A 20256-nucleotide genomic window follows, 5' to 3' on the forward strand; every position below is an offset into this window, starting at 1 on the left:
CTTTTCCACTCTTTGCAAAAATGATAAAAAACATAAAAAAATGTGAAAAATAATTATTATTTTTTTTATGAATTTTATTTTAAATTTTTTTAATATATATATATATATATATATATATATATATACATATTGACCAAGATCAATAATTTTATTATAATTTACGGAAAAGAGATTACATCATCAGAAATTAAAAGGCTATGAATAGAAATTCCCCCTTTAGCAAATGGTATTGACAATAGCGTTAGCCTCCTAGTAAACATGAGCAAATGACATCATTACATTGTCAACCAAATCCATCACTTCTAGCCACAAGCTCGAAGTTCCCAAGGGACCCTCTACTCTTTCTTGCACCATTTGATTACATTCAAAGAATCACCTTCGATCGTACAACTAATCCCCGTATTCTTACTGCTGAAAATTTTGAGACCACACAACAAGGCACTTAATTTTATAAAATTAGCTGTTGCAGAACCAATTGGGCCGACATATGAGAATATAACATTACCAAAGCAATCTCGCAAAAGACCACCTATTCCTGTTAGCCCCGGATTGCCCAAAGAGCTTCTGTCAAAAATAAGCTTAAGGCTTCCTTGAAATGGAGCAATCCAAATACTCCTACGCCTTGATTTTACAGAGCCGAGGAAAAACAAATTTTGTAAATTAGCCATTACATCCACCTTGGATATTCCCCACCCTTCTCTCTTCACTGACAACCAAGACCAGATGGACCATTTGCAAATGTGAAGAATTCGATCAAAAGAGTAAACCACCCCTTCAAATGTTCTCTTATTCATTTCTTTTCTTATCTCCCAAAGAATTGTCACAACTGTAATCTTCCAGACAACACGACCTATCTTAGGAAGAAAAGGTGCTTTCAAAGAAGTTACCAAATCATCAATCCTCTGAGGGAGTGGCATTTGAACTCCAACCATCTCAAAAAGCCAGTACCATAATCTCGTAGTGAATGAATACTGGATCAGTAAATGTAGTCCAGTCTCTCCATCGTTCTTGCATAGAAGGCACACTTTAAGCAATATCTTCCCCTTTTTAATCAGATTGTCAACAGTTAGGATTTTGTCCTGTGCAGCCAGCCAAATAAAGATTTGTATTTTATGTAGAATCGACAATTTCCAAATTTCCACAATATTTGTACATGACCATCTCCATCTATAATGAAAGAATAAATTGTAACATGATTTCACCGAAAACACTCCATCCTTTTCAATTTCCCAAATGAGTTCATCATCCGCGCTTTGTGAAATATAAACTTTATGCAGTATCTCCATCAACTGACGCCATTGCGCCAAAAGTGAAATATTCAAACGGCTATGGGTTAAATGTATGTCCCAGCAAACATTATTACCCCTTCTCTCTATAGCCTCATTAACAGGCAAATTAGGCCTTGGCACCAGTTTAAATAGAATAAGGAACCTTGCCTTTAGTGTATACTCACCCAACCATTTATGATGTCAATAGGATACCATATTTTCACTACCAACAATCCACCGAAAATACCCTGATATCATCGGTCTACAACTTAACATGTTTTTCCACAAAGGTGAAAGCTTCTTACACCTTCCACCACCAAGCCACAAAAGTGACTTATCTAAGCCATATTTTGCAAGTAAGACCTGATACCACAACTATTCCTTAAGATGTATAATGCGCCACCACTATTTACATAATAATGCTTGATTAAAAGTCCTAATTTTCGTGATCCCTAAGCCCCCTTATTTCTTTGGTGTAAAAATTCTATCTCATCTAACCAAATGATATTTCCTATTCTCTCCATATGAACCCCAAAGAAAATCCCTCATCATTTTTTCAATCTTCTTTGCAACTGAATTTGAGATATGATTTAACGACATTTGGTACACCGGTAAATTTGCCAAGCAAGCACGCAATAGAGTTACCCTTTCCCCTAATGACAAGTATTTAGGTTTCCATGAATCGAGTTTCAATTGTACTTTTTCCAAAATCCTGTCCCAAACTGAAATGGATAGTCGTGAATCTGAGATAAGTATACCAAGATAAGTCGCATGAAAAGAACCCACTTTACATCCCATAGCATTAGCTAGAACTTCCACAAAAGAATGATCACAATTAATACCAATCATAGAAGATTTGTCAAAATTCACTTTAAAGGCCATAGTTACCTCACAACATTCAAGGAATCTTGCAATACATTTAACTTGCGGGATATTTGCATCACAAAAAATTAGGGTGTCGTCTATTGCAAGTGAGAAATAATTATTGAGGAGCTTGCAATCTTAAACCCCGAAAAAAGTCCATCATTTTCCACATTAGTCAGCATCAAACTAAAACACTCAGCATAAATAGCAAATAAAAATGGGGACAATGGATCACATTGGCGTAAACCCCTTGAAGCTTGGAAGAAACCAATGGGGTTACATTTGAAAAGAATCGAGAAGTGAGCAGAAAAAAGACATCCCCAGATCCATCTTAGCCGTCTTATTCCAAAACTCATCATCTTCATAATTTCTAATAGCACCATTCTCATTCCACTTTATCATATGCCTTCTCCATATCTAGTTTTATCAAAACTCCTGTCTTTTCCTCCACTACTCTAGAGTGAATATACTCATGTGCAAGCAACACATTATCTATCATTTGTTAGTTTTTAATAAATGCCAATTGTGAACTAGAAATCAAGAGAGGCAATACTGCCTTCAGCCTTTCAGCTAGCACTTTAGCAATGATTTTATATAGGTTGGTAAGTAAACTGACTGGTCTAACATCTGCAATTTCAGCAATGACTGCTCTTTTCGGGATCAAAGCCAAGAAGGTAGAGTTCACACTACGAAACAAATGCCCCATTACTATAAAGCCTCACAATCCCAAAAATTTCCCCTTTAAGTAACTCCCAAAATTTCTGAAAGAAAGCCAAGGGAAAACCATCCGGCCCTAGCACTTTATTCCCTAGTAACGCAAACATTGCTTTTTTAACTTCTTCCGTAGTGACTTGTTTCTCCACCTGGTTTTGCAAATTTAGGGGTAGCACCTTAAAAGGAATTATGTCAATCTTTGGAGTAAATTTCTCTTCCTTTGTAAACAACTTTTTAAAATAGCCTATCATAACCAGTTTCATAGCCTGATCATTCTCAACATCAATCCCTGGAAAATTCAAGCCGAAAATGTTATTGCTCCTTCTTCTGGCATTAGCAATGGCATGAAAGTATTTGGTGTTGAGATCACCCCCCTTGAGCCATTTAGATCTAGATCGTTGCTTCCAATAAATTTCCTCAGCTCTCCTCATATCATGAAGCTCTTTGAGTTTCACACTTCTTTGCAATAAGAACTCCTATGTAACAGTGCTTTTTTCGTGAATATCCTGATCCAAAACTTCAATATCGTGTAAAATCTCCTCCATTTTCCTTTTAATATCAAAATTGTTTTTTTTCTTCCAATCTATCAGTTTGTGTTTTATGTTAAGTAGTTTCTTATGCATTTGGAAATCGACTATACCTTCAACCACATAGTTGATCCATGCTGTTTTAATGAGGTCAGAAACCCCATCTATTTCCAACCACTCCAAATTCAAGCGAAAAGGTTTTGAGCACCCATGCACAACACTAGTACTTAAAAATATGGGTTGGTGGTCTGAACTAAGTCTTGGCACTGTTTTAACCACTGTTAAAGGAAATTCTTCTAACCACTCCATAGAAACAAGAAAACGATTTAGCTTTGATATCACTGGCCTGATCAAACTATTATTAGACCATGTAACTTTGATCCAATAATTGGAAGATCTATTAGTGAGTTTCTCTCGATGAAAGCATTTAAAAGTTTCATTAAAGAATTAATCGGAGTGGTTGCAAGACATTCATCCGACCATCGTATTAATTTAAAATCACCCCCACTCAACAGAGGAAAATTAAATGAATGAATAATAGATTCTAGTTCATCAATAAAACCTTCTTTCAAAATAGAGTCATTCGGTCCATAAACATTCAAAATCCCCCATGAGAAACTTGGTCTAGGACCATGAAAGCCCAGAAATACACAATTACTTCTAATAATAACTTCAAAATTCTTTAGAACCAAAGAGTCCCACAAAACCCATATACCCCTTGATGCACCCATTGCATCATTCCCACAAAAAGCGACTGCACCTGGACCCCAAATTTCTCTGGCCCCCGACACAGTGGGCCTAGGCAATTTAGTTTCTTGTAAAAGTAAAAGAACATGTATAAACTTAGATACCATAAATAAAACATCTCTTTTCATGCGTAGGTCACCTAGACCCTTAACATTCCAAGATAAACAGTTCATTAATCAAGGGGGTTAGAAGAAGAGGCACCTGGTCCACTATAGCCTACACCAAAAAACTACTCCTCCAACATCAGGGACTCATTCAGCTCATCATCCTCTTTAGTAAAATCGCTCGAAATAGCAGAATCAATCTCCACTAGTTCCGACTCATGAAAAGTGCTACCCGTTACTCCTTTTGCCTCCAATCGAACAAAAGATCTCATTCCCACTTCAACCTTTTTCGTATTCTTATATGCATCAGACTTCCTAGCCGAGGTCTTTACGTTCTGCACTTTCATCTCCATTAATTTGGATTTTCCTTCCATAGCCGCTACCTCACCATTTTCTCTCCTCTTTTTCCTGCTGGCCTTAATCTCCTCAAGCACCACTTGTAACGAAACTTCATTGAGACCCATAACATCCAGTAGTTTTGCGATTACCGAGCCATCCTCCACAATCAAACCATTCTGAAGTACATGCGAAAACCTTGAAACATTTTCTTGCAACAACCTCAACCCATCCGGAGGTCCCTGTGAAGGATGCCCATACTCCTCTTGCGGCACGATTTGCAATGGCGAAGCCTCCATAACCGTCAAGGCCATATCGTTGTTTTGAGGATAAGTCGTATCTTCCAGCACCTCAACCTCTCGTACCTCTTCGTCTTCCACCAGAATAACATCCATGGGTTCAATCAGCAAAGGATCAAATCTCACCCTGGTTTTCTTTGCATTCTTAGTGATGGATGCACGATAGGGTAGGGGATGCATCTTCAGCGAGCAAAGGCTGAATAACACAAGCCACGAATAGTTCCTTCGATGTAACCACTTCACAAACCTTTGAGACGTCAAACAAACCAGGATACCAACACTTCTACAACACTCAAAAACCTTTTTTTATCTTCTATCTCTTTTCATAGACTTGAGATCAACCATCTATCCTTTGCTTCCTTGAAAAGGTAAGATTTATTCGAAAAGCCTGAAAATTCTGTGACAACCCTCCTCCCATCTATATCGATATTTGACTCCACTGACTTCTCATAGAAAAAATGAATGATGCTTGTGTCTTTCGATGGTGGGGCCGCCGTACCATAGAGAGAGTCATAATCCTTCACCGGGGGATTCTTTAAAGATACCAGAAAGCAGTCGTATGTAACCGTCCTATTTTCCATCGAAAAACCTGCCGTGGAATCTGGGAACCTACCAATAGGGATCCACCTTTGAACAATTTTCGGTAACTTCCTCTTATTTGAATTTTGAATTTTGGAACACCCGAAATTCCTCTTGCGTTGACGGATCAGCATTTTTCGATCTCTCTGATCACCGAAATCGGCAACCTTTTCCGCTACTAATTCATTCACAGCAAGGGAAGCTGAATTCTTCATCCCTATGGGCTTACCATCGTCTTGTGAGATCACAATTGAAAAATAATCATCTACTACCTTGAAACAGACTTTCTGAGGAATTTCCACACACAATGTTTCCCAAATTCTCACCCGCACAAAATTGCAAATTGGGCTAAGGAAGGAATCCCAATCCAAGTCATAATAATCTCCAAAACAATTGACCACATGCTTGACAACATTAAGATTCCATACATGAATAGGCAATCCCAAAAGTTTAATCCAGATAGGCTTCTTCTGAACCAACGATGCATGATCTGAGGGTTTTCAAGATTCCAATGCCAGTAGACTCCCACGCACCCTGCAAAATCTATTCGAAAGTGCCTTCCATACATCTTCTGCTAACCTGAGCTTAAAGACTATTTTATTCTCACAAATAATCTTAATGTCAGGGAGATACGACCAATTCCATCCTCTTTGGGCCCACTTCGAAAGACCAAAATAATCTTTGAGAGGAGGGGAAAACGACCCTGTGACAAAGAGTTTCCTATAGGCAAGACTTTTTTCTACCACCTAATAATCAATTGTCACCTTTGTACTCCTAATCCCTGCAATAAAACTACAATCAAACTCACCTAAACCATCATTCTTGAGCTTCACCGCCTTCTGCCAATCCATTTTCCTTTACCAGTGCTGATCCCACCAAACGTTCTCAAGATGATGAATTTGAGAGTTTTTATTTTATTTTAATATTTTTAATATCGCCTAGTGGGACACACAACTCGGGAAACTCAGGTTCACCACCCTGGTGAGCTCGAGTACTTGAACTGGGACCTAGCAATCAAACACTGGTACAGAAAACTAACTCCGCGGAGAAAACTTTGTTAGTGAATGATTAAAGGAAAAAGTTTATATAGAGCCGATGCTCTAAACAATCAAATTAGACCCCACCTCAAAAATTTCATTAGAAGAGGTTGTTTTGATGCTTAAATATCCTGAAATTGATCATCTCAACATCAAGATGTATGGACATAAGAAAAAATGGATTTCAAGCTTTGGAAATAGTGTATTTTGTAACGCAGTTTTGACCGTCAATTTTCAAGAATTTCAAGTTTTCATAGTTCAGTCGATCTACACTATTTTTTAAGCTTTAAATTTTATAAATAAAGATGAAAATATACTTTAAGGCTATCACAAAGGTTTCTAGTATTCAACCACATTTCTCGACACTATTTGAACGTAGGCTCTAATTTGATTATTTAGAGCCTAGGCTCTATACAAACTGCACTTCTAGAAATTTATTGAAATGTCAACACTCAAACATAGGATATATGACAAGTTTGGGTAAAAAGGTGGTCCAGTGGGAAGGAAGAACATGGTCTTAGGTTGTTGTACTTGTAGGACAGTAGAGACAAGAAGGCTTGGACCCAGCTTGATGCATAACTTATTTCTCTCTCGTCATGTGAGGACTATGCTCTCTTATAAACAAAGTAAGACATGAACCCGGTTTCTATGCGGCCAAGCCTGCGTATGTAGAAATGCAGGCCTATTAATAAATCTATTTTGAAATAGATTTTTTTTACTGAATTTTTAAGGACATGTAATCTCTAACATGGAGATCGTGATTATTAAAAAATAAGTAAATTTTAAAAACTATAAATAATAATTTTAGTAAGAAAACATTTGGACAGTTAGTTTCCATTATTTTTAGATGGAACACCTACTTGCATTCATCTTTAAGATGGATGCTTTACATATTTTGGACTGCATATGTAGTAATACGGTCCAGCTGGACTGCATATGTAGTAATACGGTCCAGCCCCGCATGAGACAATTTTCCCTAAGGACATTCATAAAGTCATGAAAATGACCCTTCATTAAGTGCCCTCCGTGTAAAGCATATTTTTGTGGCAGCAAACTGTACAAGAAAAAGAGCAACTAAAGAAGACTATTTGGGCCTAAAATTTTGAAATCCACTTTAGAATTACCAAATTTGAATTTTCAAACCAAATTTGAATTTTTGAATTCTTAAGAACTTAATTACGACGGTTTAAAGAAGGAAAACACTTATATAAGGTTGAGGCCCTAAATAATCAAATTAAGGAGCACCTAAAAAAATTCACTATAAGAAGTTGTTTCGATGCTAAAAAAACCCTTAAATCCGATCATCTCGACGTTGAGATATATGGATGTAATAAAATAAAATAAAAAATTAGACTTCAAGTCTTAAAAATAATGCATCTTGTAATGTATTATCTAGATTGTCAATTTTCAAGATTCTCATGTGTTCATAGATCTGCTCGATCTACACTATTTTTTAAACTTTAAATTTTATACTTAAAAATGAAAATAAATTTTTAATCCATCATAGAGATTTTCGGTACGGAAATGGCATTCTTCGACACTATATAAAGGTGTAATGTACTTAGATCGTTTAGGGCATTATCCTGATACAAACCGCACACTTTAAAGAATTAGACAATCTCCCTTCAATCTTAAGCCATTGTTTGGTTTACACGCATATGGAGTGTGCTCGACTTTTTCAAAATTTTTGTTTCTTTTTTAGGTTAGTTGCTAAGGTGGTTAGGTCCTAAAATTTTAGGGTTCTTAGTCCTACCAGAGTAAGTGAATGGACCATGTGTTCCCTCAAGGAGCATAGTCTTTTGGCCAATATCAAAACAGGCTCGGTCTAATACGCTTTATTTCACGTGCTAAGGAAAAAGTTTATATAGAATCGAGGCTCTAAACAATCAAATTAGAGCCTACCTCAAAAATCTCACTAGAAAGATTGTTTTGATACCCAAATATCTTCAAATCGATCATCTCTATATCAAAATGCATGTACATGAGAAAAAAAATGGGTTTCAAGTTTTGACAATAGTGCATCACATAACGTATTTCTCAACTTCAATTTTCAATATTTTCAAGTTTTCATAAATTTACTGGATCTACACTATTTTTTAAGCTTTAAATTTTATACTTGAACATAAAATTATATTTTAAAGCTATCACAAAAATTTCTAATATTGCAGCCACATTTCTCAACATTATTTGAAGGTGAGCTTTACTTTGATTGTTTAGAGCATTGGCTCTATACAAACGGCACCCTTATACTAACTCTAGCCAGAATAAGGGAATAAACTTTGATCGCCCAGGCCATAATAGAGAATAGACTTTAAGAGAAGGGATTAGAGCGAGTGTATGCAATAACCTTCATTTATCATGACATTCTAATGAGCATCATCGTCATTAACATCGCTAATGAACTGTTGACAAATTTAGTCTAGTCAAAATCGGTCAAATTTGATTAGACGAAGTTTTTAAAACATAAAAAGAAAAAAGTAGAATAAGTAATTTTAAAAATAGAAGACACATTAAAAAGATATTTCCAACTTTCTTTAACCACACTAACATGTCAAAATTAACCAATAAGACTAACAAAAACCACTGAAATATTGATCTTCATAGGTTTTCGATCAAATTCAATTTTTTCTTTTGACCAATCCAGTCTAGGCATAGATCAACAATCAAACTAGTTATCAACGGGCTCATTTCAGTCTGGGAATCCTGGGCACATAGTACCTAATATTGTTAGGGAGCGTATATACATTCCCCCAAGGGTATGGTTTATATTTACTCCCTTAGTCATAATACCTATTTGAGAGGATTTTTTTCGATTTTAAATTTTGGGAACCACAAAAAAATTACTAGATAAATAATCTAAAAAAACAAAAATTGAAATTTGAGTTTTCTAACACCTAGATCTCGCCTTTTAAAAATTGGACGGTCTCTATTCAATCTAGTGCGTAAATTGTGTGATTAGAAATTGGTTATTATTATTTGAGGTTAATCTATAGATTGTGGAGATTATATCCCCAAATTTTAGGGATGTAAAATTAATTCTGATGCCTACCCGAGGGAGTAAATGGACAATATACTCCTTTTGAGGAAGGCTCAAATTTGATGATTTAAAGAGTGGGCTCCATAAAAACTTTTCCTTTTAATAAAAATGAGGAAATATATGTATAGGAGCTTAATCTGATTTATAACCAAAAGAAAAATGAATCAACACACTGTACGAAGCTTAATCTGATTTATAGCAATATATATATATATATATATATATACTTCCAAAAAGTAGGACCTAAAATTCAAAGATATAGAATATATGAAAGTAGTTTTTAATTTTAAAATAAAACTCGACCTTTCTATAAATTTCTTTTCAGAATATTATAATTAATCGAATTCAAGGGTAAAGCATCTCAATTTATGAGAAGCGGGTTGCAGGCATGGGGACTAAAGTGCGATAGTGATTACTTAGGCATGGGTAGTTTTGGCATTTGAGATATAATCTGGACTCTTTCAATAAACGAAGCGGGCGGTTTACGTCACCAAATGCCGAAGTCTTAACAAACCCAAAGAAAGCACGGTCCATACTGTAACAGAATACGTAGGAAACTTTTAAAACCCCTCTCGCCGCCCTTAGCTTCTCATGTCACTTAGCTCCATTCTCTTTCTCTCTCTACTTTCTCTGCAACTCATGTGTTCGTTCCATTTCTTCTCCTTCATTTCTAGTATGCTACCTCTCTGTCTCTTACTTAGTCTTTCTCTTTTTCTGCAAAACATACTGTTCACTCTTATTCACTCTCTCTCTGTATTCCTCCGTCCATTGTTTTCTTGAAGCCCTCAGGAAACCATCTCTCTCTCTCTCTCATCTCATGACAAAAATGGGGAATTGCCTTCAACTCGCTCTCCTCTGCTTCGCCATTTTCCTCCTGTGCAATGCCCAAGAAACCCTCTCCTTCTTTCTCGCCCCCTCACCCACTCAAGAATTCAACCCCACCACCTACCTACCATTGAGCTATTACCCTGAAACCCACACCTCATTGGCCCCAATCCTATCAAATTTTGGGTACGAAGAGCTGGCCATGGCCGTCCCCTTCTTGTACGACCCCTTTTCCTCTTCTTGGGCTGGCCCTGCAACTGTCTTCGCCATTAATGACACGGCCATTCGTTCTTGCTCCCATTGCTCTCGCCTTCAAATCCTCAAAGAACGCATAATCCCTGGTTTTTTCACTTACCACCATCTCTCTAAGCTCGCACATGGCACCAAGATCCAAACCAGGAGCTCCGATCGCTGTATAACTGTAACCTCCACAAACTCGACTCAGAACACGGCCAAGATCTTGATCGATGGCGTCCAAATCACACGTCCTGATCTCTTCAACGACGGTCTCCTGGTGATCCATGGCTTGGATGGCTTCGTTTTCCCTCTCCCTCCTCAGTCCTGTTTCTCGCCGGCAAAAAGCCCCTCATGGACGGAAAACTCCACCTCCACAATGACCCTCACCCCGGAAAACGCCACGGACACCAGATATATGACCCCAGCCAGAGGTCCGAAAACTTTTCCGGCGATATCGATGCGTTTATCTATCAGAGACGCGATGCTCAGGCTTCGAGCCTCGGGCTTCAGCATCGTGGCCTTGGCCCTGAGAGCCAAGTACCCTGAGCTCGTGGGACTTCGAAATATGACCATATTTGCCCTCGACGACGCCTCTATTTTCAGTGGAGGGCACTCCTACGTTAATAACGTGAGGTTCCATATCGTGCCCAACCGTTATTTGAAGGGATCGGACTTAGCCCAGATGAATATGGGCTCTAGCCTACGGACCCTGATTCAAGGCCAAGACCTCGTGGTCACAAACCCTGGCTTAGGTGTGGATTCGCTGAGGATCAACTACGTTCCAGTGAAGGGGCCCGACGCGGTGCTCAATTGGAGGATTGTGGTGCACAGTATCTTTGTGCCATTTCCACGTGTTGGAGTACCGGATTGGGTGGTCTCGAACGCGTTTGACCATGGTTTGTTCCATGAGGTGGGATCGGTCTCGGACGAGGATGTGTTGTTCCCTGAGGTCGAACGGACGGCTCGGATAGCGCCTGAGGGACACGTGGCCGAGAGGGAGATCGTGGATGAAGGGCTCTGATTCTGAGGTCGCACCTCCCCCGCTTTCTCTCTAATCTCTCTCATGGCTGATGGGCTCTAATTCTCAGGCCTCTCTCTTTCTCTCTCTATTCTGAGTTCTTGGTCTCTCGCTCTCTTGAGGGGTGATGGGCTCTGAGTTCTTGGTTCTCTTCCACTTTCTCTCTCTCTCTTGAGGGGTGATGGGCTTTGAGTTCTTGGTCCTCTTCGACTCTCTCTTGAGGGGTGATGGGTTCTGAGTCCACTCTCTGTGTGAGTAATGGGCTCTGAATTCTTGGATCTCTCTCTATGTTTTTTTATTCAATGGGAGCTTGCGGGAATAGTAGGTGAAGATTTTGTTGAGGGATTGGATAGAGCAGAAGAAAAATGTGCATTTGGGGACTTGGATTCTGTCTTTTTCCTCTCCTCTCTCTCTTGTACAATTCATGGTGCTTTTCTTTCTTTCTTTCAGTGGCGTGAGTTGTTTACGTTTCTTTGTATTTTGTTTGGAACAATGAATGCATAGTTATTACCGTACCGAGTCTCTCTCTCACTCATCTCCATTCATGACTGTACCGAGTTACTCCTCTCTCTCTCTCTCTCTCTCGTTGTGGGTTCATGCGTCTTCTTCTTCTTCTTTCTTCTTTTTTCTTTTTTTTTTTTGGAGTGTCGATTTAGGAGTACTTGTAATAAAACATTTTGATATAATAGATCATGAATTTCATGAGAGTGTGGCCTCTTATAAACTATATTAACAAATAACATTTCTAGACACCGAATTTAGCTTTACGAATTAGGCCAGGGAATAAATCTATGTTACGTGGGTATAGAAAAGTATCTGATGAGGGTTCTACTAGGTCATCCCTTGATGAAGTAGGAGTATGCCCGGCTGTGCGTGATGGTGGCCCTCAGATACGGCGGCCAAAGTCTCTCCTAAGTATTATCACAAGACACGCATATATGATAGTTTTTTTGAGAAAGCGAATCACCTTTTAAGGTTCAGCTTATGCATGTACGAGAGATACCTTTATAAGCCATAAGAGTTGTGCTCGCATCAGGTCTAGGTGACCTACTAAGATTACGACTCCTTATCTCATCTCCTTGGCGCATCGGCCAAACTTTGTATTGCCTTTACATATCTAATTTCCTTTACATATCTAATTTAAGCTTACGAAAATCGCAGCTCAAATATGCCCAAGTTCAAACTAGGGACCTTTAGTGTCTAATTTAAGCTTACGATAATCGCAACTCAAATGTGCCCAAGTTCAAACTAGGGACCTTTAGTGTCTAATTTAAGCTTATGATAATCGCAGCTCAAATGTGCCCAAGTTCAAACTAGAGACCTTTAGTGTGTAAGACGAATGTGTTAACCGACTATGCCACAACCCCACTTATTATATTACCTTTTATAATAAAGGGATGTATTGTATTACCCTTTCAAGCCTATACTGTGTTACTTTTTATTCACAATAAGTACCATGCTCAAATCCCACATCGAAAAAATTAGAAGAAGTTTACGTGAATAAAAGGCTCCTTATTACTGTATTTCATCTCGTGATGAAGCATGAGGCAGTGTGCACTGGCCATACTCGTACAATGTCATAATTGCCCAAATTTTTAAAGAAAATTACAAAAATGTCCTCCCAAGTCGTTTGATGATATCATAATACTGATTTCCTGTGCAAATATGGCCGGATCCCATTTTATGGTTGGATCCAGAACGGTCCAGCCGATATCCGGTCCGGATTGCCTAGGTTTGGATCAGATCGACGTTTTTTTTAACACTCGAGTAACTCAGAAAAACCAAGCAAGTCTTAGCCTCGCCAAAAATTACTAAACACTATAAAACAAGTCCATTTAATATAAAAATAGAAGGGTTGTATTGTATTACCTTTTCAAGCCTATACTGTATTGCTTTTTATTCATAATAAGTACCATGCTCAAATTCCACATCAAAAAAATAGAAGAAGTTTAACGTGAATAAAAGGCTCCTCAGTAGTGTATTTCATCTCGTGATGAAGCATGAGGCAGTCTGCATGTGGCCATACTCGTACAATGTCATAATTGCCACAATTTTTAAAGAAAATTATAAAAATACCCTCCAAAGTCGTTTGATGATGCCATAATACCGATTTCATGTGCAGACACAGCTGGATCCCGTTTTATGACTGGATCCAGAGTGGCCCAGCCAATATCTGATCCGGATCGCTTGATTCGGTTCAGGTCGACATTTTTTTTTAACATTGGTTTCAAGTAACTCAAAAACCCAGGCAGGTCTTGGCCTCATCAAAAATTACTAAACAATATAAAACAAATCCATTTAATATAAAAATTATGTGCAGAGTAAACTTAAACAAAACACCGCTAAATAAAGTAAAGGAAAATTGTTTCATGCAGGCTAGATTGCATTTCTACAATATGCAATCCAAAGGTATAAAGCATTCATCTTAAAAATGGATGCAAATTGGTGGTCCATCTAAAAAGAAGTTTAACTAATGGTCCAAATGTTTTTTAATATAATTATCATTTCTAGCTTTCAATTTTTTTTTATCATATTCACGAACTCCATGTTAAAGATTATAATTTTTCTAAAAATTAGGATTAAATTATATTTTAAAAAAATATTTATTACCAAGCTTTCTACAATATGCACGCTGGTTGCATAGAAACCATGTCCTAAAGTAAAAAAAGTAGTGAAAAGTGGATTTTAAAAAAACAATTTGTGAATAAGGATATTTTTAAATAATTTAGGAGCAGTTTAGAAATAATCTGAAAGAAGAGAAAATGTAAAAATAAGTATTCATGCCCCCAAACAGTTTTTTCAATTTTTTTTCAAAATGATGAAAAACATTAGAAAAGCACATTACAAAATAATTTTCTTACTTTTTTGAATTTTTTAATAAGTCTTTTTAAATGTTTTCAACATGTTGGTACTTAACGTTAAAAAAGTGACTAAATCCGGACCGACCAAAGGCCGGTTCCGGGTTACCCAGCCAATTCCGATTCGACCCGGCTTGGGTGTCGAACACTGAATTGCACGCGGAATTTGCAAATAAAAATGCCGATGCAAAAGCACAAATGCTTTTTCGTAGTTAATACAAAATTCTATAGTGTCTCATAAAATTCAACCTATCCTTTCCTTAATACATATTCATTCCTAGAAAGCTAAAATTGAAATTAACATTTATTAAACTCACATCTGTAAGTAAAACGGGAGTTCCACTCAGAATCACACGTTTAAAGTTACACGTCAACAAATATAGTAATCTGACTATTGTATTATATATTGTAACATAATATATAATATTATCATATATATATATATATAAATAAAAGAGCTTTTACAATGTGGCATGTAAAAATTATTAGGACCACAATTTATTAGACAAAGTCCCCAACTTTCAAGCTATCAATTTTCACCTGCTTCTTAGAATTCAGTAAAGTTAGCTGGGAGAATACTAGAGAAACTGCTAAAAAAGTTATTGGACGCACCCTTGATGGACTCACTCGTGTATGTGCTTCAACAAAATTATTATTTCATATTTTTTTGATGGTCTTGTTGGTCCATGTGATTCAAAAAAAGTGCTCTTTATATAATACCACAAGTTTTTGCAATTTTTTAGCTTTTTCAGCATGATTACAACGAAACGACTTTTGCATAGATGCGATCGTAAGTAATATTTTTTAAGGGCATGCTTTTTATGTTTTTTCTACGGCATAGAAGTTCTATCTTTGCTCTTATCCATTTGTCCATTCTGAATGGAGGGTTAAGATTGTTCTCATCAAAATGTCACGTCTCTACATTATTTTATTTTTAATTTTTTTTTTATAAATTATTTGACACCAAACATACATTCCTCTATTAAACTCGCACTATCGAAAAATATAAAAAATATTTTCTATAAAATAAAATGATCAAAATACCCCTGAAAGTTTCAAAGGGTATTTTGGTCATTATATTTTATCACAAATTTATTTTTAATATTTTTTTTTATGGATGCACCCCAATGAAAAGATGACACGTATCAAATTTCATATTCATACAATTTGTATAAAAAAACCTAAAAATACAATACTTTGAGATGTCGGATCTTAGATCAAACGATGAATGACTGGATGATCAAATTTGAACGGCTGGATAATAAAAGGAGGATAGAACTTCTACTACATAGAAGAAGCATAGAAACCTTTCTTTTTTTTAATGCGCCTACAAGTTTGTACTCCTAATAAAGGTGCTCTTGCACATTTTTGTCACATGACAGTCCCATAACTTATATGTGCTTTTCATATAAAAGTGATTCTATCGGATATGATCTCTTCAATGTACCCCTTAACTATGTTATTAGAAAGAAAAAACATTCTAATTTATTTTAAAAAATTCAAATCACGTTTGGAATGCGTGGAATTCGCCAGAGATTAGGAAAATTATAAACTAAGAAGGAATTATATACTAAGAGGAAAAATACCCCTTAAAGTATTATTAAAGGGGTTAAATGATCTCCACTACGATTTGATAGTATATTTTATCTTTATTATTTCATTCATATACCTCTTCAAAAAATTATTTTAAAAATACCCAAATTATGCTTGTTCAGAATTCAGAATAAGGAATAATGAGGGTCATTTCAATAGTTTCACCTTAAAAAAAGGCCTTGTACACGGTTTTTTGTGAGTAGGCCGACTCACCTATCACTATGCAGTCCGTTGTCTCTCAATCATTCATCTCTGAGATGGATGTTAAAAAAAGGTATCCACGAAAAGGTAAAACAGATGGTGGAAAAAGAATCTAGAAAAATAACATTTAAATCTTTTAGAACGGTGGAAAAAGGAACTAAAAAAATAACATTTATACTATTTTAAAAAGTAAATTTAAAATTTAGATCATTGTCATGGTTTTGATTATAAAACCCTAAAATTTTGGATCGATAGATATATCATTGAGATATATTTTGGTTGGAGACTGCATTGAGTCAAACAACTCTTCAAATATGTTTCCATGATAAAACACCCTTAGTTATTCTGCATTACAAATAAAAAAAATTTTGTTTAATATTTGTAATGCAGAACAAGTATTTCATAATTCTACACTTCATTGCTTTGCATCTATAAAACGACAAAAAATAAATTAAAAATGGGTCATATGTTCTCAACATCGGAGTGAGGGGCAAACTAGAAAAAAATAATAAAAAAAAACACTACCAAGGGACTGACCTTCCTTGTAAAATTTTCCAAAAAAATAAGTTTTTTTTTGTAGTTTTCTATTTAGTTTTGTATTCATATGCAATTTTTCTAAATTACTATGTTTCTCTCTTAGGGCACATTGTGTTCGCATGAAAATAATTTCTTAAAAATTATTTTTTTAGAAAATAACTAGTTTCTCACATCTGGTTCTTAACAAGATTCATAAATCTAAAATTAATTTTCATAAAAAAATCCAAGATCTAAGAAATCGGAATCATATCCACATAGGTTGGGGGTGTAAGTAGGGCCGGCCCAAGGCTGAGCACAGTCTGAAAATACTTTGGCCCAACCCGGCAAGCACGACCCAGCCCGAAAACAATCTATTAGGCTAGGGCCCAGCCCAGCCCATCAAGAACCTTTTTTTTTTTTAGGGTTTTTTTTTTTTTCACTCTTCAAACTTGTCTTATTTGTAGTAAGCAAAAAAAAAAAAACGTTAAAATATTTTTTAGAAAATTTAAATAATATTGGGATTTTAGAGACATAAAGAGAGATTGGGTTTTGAGAGAGACAATGAGATATTTGATTTCTGGAGAGAGAATGAATTTTTAGAGAGAGAAAGATAAATTGAGTTTCTAGAGAGAATGGGTTTTTAGAGAGAAAATGTGAGATTAATTTCTAGAGAGAGAAAGAGAGCTTGGGCTTCTAGAGAGAAACAGAGATTGGTTTTCAAATAGAGATTGGGTTTCTAGAGAGAGATTAGGTTTTAGATAGAGAGATTGAGTTTTTAGAGAGAGATTGGGTTTTAGATAGAGAGATTGGGTTTCAAGAGAGAGAATGAGTTTTTAGAGAGAGAATAAGTTTTTAGATAGAGGAAGAGAGATTGGGTTTCGAGAGAGAGAATGGGTTTTTAGCGATATTAGATTTCTAGAGAGAGAATGAGTTTTAAAGAGAGAGATTAATTTTATAGAGAGAATGAGTTTTTAAAGAGGTAGATTAATTTTATAGAGAGAACGAGTTTTTAGAGAGAGAAAGGTTTAACTTTTAAGTGAGAGAGAGAAAATTGGTTTTTAGAGAGAAAAAAATAATGGGTTTTTAGAAAGAGAGATTGGATTTCTAGAGAGAGAATAAGTTTTTAGAGAGAGAAAGAGATATTGGATTTTTAGAGTGAGAAGGGGTTTTTAGAAAGAATGAGTTTTCTGCAAGAAAGTGTGGGTTTTTAGATAGAAAAAGAGAGAATGGGTTTTTAGAAAGAGAAAGAGAGATTGAGTTCTTAGAGAGATGATGGGTTTTAAAGAGAGAAAGAGGAAATGAGTTTTTAGAGAGATAAAGAAAGATTGCGTGTATAGAGAGATTGGGTGTTTAGAAAGAGATTGGGTTTCTACATAGAGTGGGTTTTTAGAAAAAAAAAGAGAGAATAGGTTTTTAGAAAGAAAGATTGTGTTTTTAGAGCGAGAAAAAAAGATTGAATTTTTAGAGAGAATAAGTTTTAGAGAGAGAAAGGGATTGGGTAGTTAAAAGAGAGAAAGAGATATTGGATTTTTAAAGAGATCTTTTATACACCATCTATGAACTCCTAGGGAATTTTGCGGATGTGATTTCAAGAACTCGGCAACCAACCTCAAAGGAAAAAAAGAAAATTAACTTTCACTCTCTATGTGCCTAAAATGAATGCCAACCCAAGATTGCATAGTTACCGTCCAATTTTTGGGGGAATGATTTAGATGTTCAAGAGCTTAAAATCTTAGTTTTTTCATTGATATAATCACTTAGATGACCTTAAAATTTCATAAAAAAAAATCTCGAAGTAATTTGCCCAAAAGAGTAAATGTACGGTATACTCCTTCACAATTATAACACACTCTTCACTTTATGTGTTATCTTATGCTTTCCAACGCAAACTTGGTTTAACATTGTAACAAAATCTAATAGATTTGGTGCTACGTGGAATTCTGATGCAAATTATCTTTGCATCAAATTCATATGAAGCTTATGTGGGAGGGAGAGGGACTATTCTTTTTTATAATTTTTTAAGATTCCGTACTCTATTTCATTAATAAAATCATGTCAAAGAGTACAATAAAAAATATCAGAATACGACTTTCACACCAATGAATCCGATATCACCAGACCCTGCTTGGGAACACCAGGTAGCTAATCCATTAACGATCTCATTGCCCTCCTTATAAATACATGAAAATGGAATAGTTCAACCCAAAAGCCAACTCCATAACCCTTCTCCAAAGAGTTATTGAAGTCCAAAGGGGCTTAGAAATATGATTGCACCAATTGATCACATTTATAGAATTCCTACGCCACAATATCTATCAACCCCTTTGTCTCTAATAATTGTCGAACTTTGTAAAAGAGTCATGATCTAAGCTTCATTTGCAGTTGACAAAAAAGGACCGACCGTTGTGCATCCATCACTATACCATCATAACCGGCTAGTCTAAGATTGTTCAAAGATCTACCGTCAAAATTTAACTTCACACAGCCAACCAAAGGATGAGTCTATACACCTTTTGGTCTCACCTTGACAAAGTGAATTAAATAGAGGTTAGGATTGTTGAAATAAATATCGGGTTTAGAAATACCAACACCCTCTTTTGTAGACGAGAACCAACTCCACACATTGTGTACAATCTTATTTTTGATTCCATATATCCGTAAATGTTTCCCATCAAACGTTCTTCTGTTTCACTCCATCCAAATTTCCCACAGCAGAGCCACACGAAACATCCTTCAAAGCAAACATACAATATTTGGCATGTTTCAATATATCTGTACGTCTCATTAGCAAAGAGAAAACAATCCCAAACTTATTAGCAGCCCACATCCATAAATCGGTGAACAAAAATAAGTGGTTGCCTTTTTCTTCATCTCCCAAACGTAATATGTTAAAATTTTACCTTGAAAAAGGACCCAAAGAAAAATTTTATGCGGTATATGCCACTTTCATACTTTCTGTAAAGCCGATTGTTGTCATCTCATTCTATCGTTGAATAGAAGGATTGTTGTCATCTCATTCTATCGTGGAATAGAAGGCTGTAAGCAAATCTAACAGAAAAACATCCAGCTTCCCACACTGCCACATCTTCAAAATTCAGTGATAAATGAATTGCATCTGATTCCTTTAACAGCACCTCCAACTGCACCATGACTAACTCCGAAACTCTATTATAAACACTCACAATGTCCTACGAGATCATCTATTTATTGAAGCAATACAAGTCACTGTTCTTAGCCATAGGATTAGAAACCCTCTGGAAAACTATACTTCAGCGCCGCGCCCTATCTCCTAGCCACTTTTGCAAAGAGCCTTCTGCATGACAAAATCCCCTTCCAAAGCTTAGACTTCCCCCCTCTATTTTGTTCTCCATCTATCAGCATCAATTTCTCATTGAAACCGTATTTTGTGATAATCACTTCTTTTTACAACATTATATCATCAATAACTGACTTTCACCACCATTTTGAAAGCAATGCTTCATTCATTGTTTTCAAT

The 20256-nt window shown here is 36.1% G+C and overlaps 1 protein-coding gene across 1 annotated transcript; it reads left to right on the plus strand.

Moving 5' to 3' along the window:
- Positions 1-10338: 10338 nt before the first annotated feature.
- LOC18439257 (fasciclin-like arabinogalactan protein 21) lies at positions 10339-11595 on the plus strand. Its single transcript, XM_006849426.1, has one exon. The coding sequence runs from the start codon at positions 10339-10341 to the stop codon at positions 11593-11595; it is 1257 nt and encodes a 418-aa protein (XP_006849489.1).
- The last annotated feature ends 8661 nt before the right edge of the window (positions 11596-20256 follow it).

This window comes from Amborella trichopoda, chromosome 4 (genome assembly GCF_054954075.1).
Source record: "Amborella trichopoda isolate Santa Cruz 75 chromosome 4, AtrichopodaSantaCruz75HAP2 v2.0, whole genome shotgun sequence".
Lineage (NCBI taxonomy): Eukaryota > Viridiplantae > Streptophyta > Magnoliopsida > Amborellales > Amborellaceae > Amborella > Amborella trichopoda.